Source organism: Solanum tuberosum, unplaced genomic scaffold (assembly GCF_000226075.1).
Source record: "Solanum tuberosum cultivar DM 1-3 516 R44 unplaced genomic scaffold, SolTub_3.0 scf00139, whole genome shotgun sequence".
Taxonomy (NCBI): Eukaryota; Viridiplantae; Streptophyta; class Magnoliopsida; order Solanales; family Solanaceae; genus Solanum; species Solanum tuberosum.
This window is the reverse complement of record NW_006239063.1, coordinates 1376138-1378662: the sequence shown is the minus strand read 5'-3', so window position 1 is coordinate 1378662 and position 2525 is coordinate 1376138. Positions and strand designations below refer to the sequence as shown.

Genomic DNA, 2525 nt, shown 5'->3' with positions numbered 1-2525 from the left:
CTTGGCATGTTCCATACCCATCAGCAGGCAGTCATAAACACTCATACGACCCTCGTGCAAAAGGATCTCAAGAGTCACAAAATGAGTTTTGTTAATGTTCATGACTGCCAAAACCCTTTTTGCACCAATCCAATCCATACCTCTAGGATACGGTCTAATGCCCCTGACATAGTTAATCATATCTTCATCCCATTCAAACTCATTAATTAACTGCGTAAAGCTTCGGCCACCAACTGTTGTTGCCTCCTCGCTCATTTCGTCATATCTTAGTTTGAAGTTGGAATAGAAGTTGAGATCTAGGATTCTATCTGTGGAATCATAGTACTCAGGGTATCTCACATGCCTCTCCCGTATGAGGCTAAGGATTTCATCAACATACTGAAATAAAAAATAATATTAAAGAGTAAAGAAGAGTAATCATTGAAAAGATAAAACAAATGAACATTATGAATTGAAGGTACTAAAAGAGAAACATTACCCAGTCTTCCCACCAAATGTCCATGCTTGTCATGATCCTGAAATCCTCTCCACGAAAACAATGCATGTCGTATTCAGCACGCAGATCCTTTGCTCTCGCCAGGTCCACCAGTTTGTTCTTTTCAGCTATAGTCACACGCTTATAAACATTCACATGCTTGAACTCCAACATTTCCTCTCCTACGGCCATTGGCAATTCTCCAGAGATCTTCTTCTTCAAATTTTGTATTGCCTTGATAAATGATTTTTTCCTCCTCTTGGCTTATGGAGTATATGGATGCCGAATATTCTTTGATGGAATGACCTTGACCCCCTCTCTTATTTTTAAATTCATTGACAGTCTGACTCAATGTTTGAAGATACATGATAGAATCTTCATCTTGTTTCTTACACTTCTCACAGAGAAAGCCAAAGCATCTTCTACAAGAGGTAGCCCCTTGGTCTTGTCCAGCACCAGCACCAGCATCAATACCACGACCATCATCCCCATAAAAAACAACTACTTCATTAATAACTCTGTCTCTTTTGATGGTTCTTGCTCTAGCCAGTTCCATTTTAACTCTATCCACAACAGGATCAAATAAGGTTTCAACCAACCCCAGAGTAATTGGATATGGCATTTGCAATTCCTTTTCTGTTGGGACAAGTCATGGATGCACAACCTAAAATTATAAACATGAGTCATCTGTAGGAATATTTGGGTCAAATGTTGCCACATATGTGTCATATGTCGCTACAGATAGGTGATATATTGACACATATGGGCATCTGTAGCAACATTTGTGTCACATGTTGCAACAGAGGGATCATCTGTAGCAACATATGAGTCATCTGTAGTAACTTGTATCATATGTTGCGATAGATGGATCATATGTAGCAACATATGAGTCATCTGTAGCAACATTTGGGTCACATGTTGCTACATATATGGGTTAATAATAACTAACTGCATCATGAGGAGGGTTATAAAGATCTGGAATATTTTTTGGCAGTTTTTGTTTTTTATCTCAACCATCTCAATATCCTTGGAGATGAGATCTCTTCTTCTGCATTTACTTGATGGGTCAAATGAGGAATGACTTCAAATGCCCAAGCCTATAAAAATGGAAAACATGTCACAAATCAAATGTTGAATTATTCAATATAATATAAAAAGATTAAGAACATTTATGTTTACCATGAAAGCCCATGGAAAGACAAATACGTTATTGGTCTTTGGTCCTAAAGGTTTTAATAAGTATTTGACTGTTAATTCAAAGCTCTCATGACCCCAAGGATAGTTGTTGAAAGCCTCAATATCCTGAGATAAATTCACCCATTTAAGGGATATGTTGTTGTTGAGATCTTTGGCCAAAAGTACATTATGTACAAACCAAAGTAAGCACAATGACTCCTTCTGCTTCCTTGGTGTTTCCTCGACATTCAACAAATATATTAAATCGGTATTTTTGAAGCTTGTGCCAACAAGGGACATCAAGTCCTGCTCCTCAGTTGACTGTCTTGTTTCTTCTTTTCCTCCTTTCTTTCGTCTCTGTGGTTCGTTTTTTACTATGAATTCAGTGACTGGCTCAGAAGGAGGATGGCATTTTAACCCTGAAACTATGGCAAACTCTATTCTGCCAAAGAAGAGTGGCATGCCACAATAATTAATCAAAAACCTCATCATTCTTTTCAGGATTCTGAAAAAATGAACCTTATTTTCAGAAGTTCATAGACCATGGTCATTTGAAAAATGTGCATTATTATTCTCCGGCAAATCAAGAAAATGACCAAAACAACTATTCCAAAAAAAATCTTCCAAACCATTCTGCTTGAGGGTAATCCTGAAGGTGTCGAAAGGTTTTCCCATTGCTAACCTCATAATGCTATCACCAGTAGCATTAGGCTGCAAATGCACAGGAAAAGTGTGTGCATTTGATAGTTTTTGATCCCATCATCCTCAACTTCATTTTTTTCTTGTTCTTCTTCCTCAACTTCTTTTGCTCTTTATCCATCATCATCTACTTCATTTTTTTCTTTTTCTCTTTCTTCATATTCTTTTTGAGAAA

General features: G+C 37.3%; 1 protein-coding gene across 1 annotated transcript; it reads right to left on the bottom strand.

Moving 5' to 3' along the window:
- Window positions 1–1479: 1479 nt before the first annotated feature.
- LOC107061443 (uncharacterized) lies at window positions 1480–2140 on the bottom strand. Its single transcript, XM_015310706.1, has 2 exons — window positions 1655–2140; window positions 1480–1572 (listed from the first exon to the last, which is right to left on the bottom strand). Exons 1-2 carry the CDS (start codon window positions 2138–2140, stop codon window positions 1480–1482), a joined length of 579 nt encoding a protein of 192 aa, XP_015166192.1.
- Between the last annotated feature and the right edge of the window lie 385 nt (window positions 2141–2525).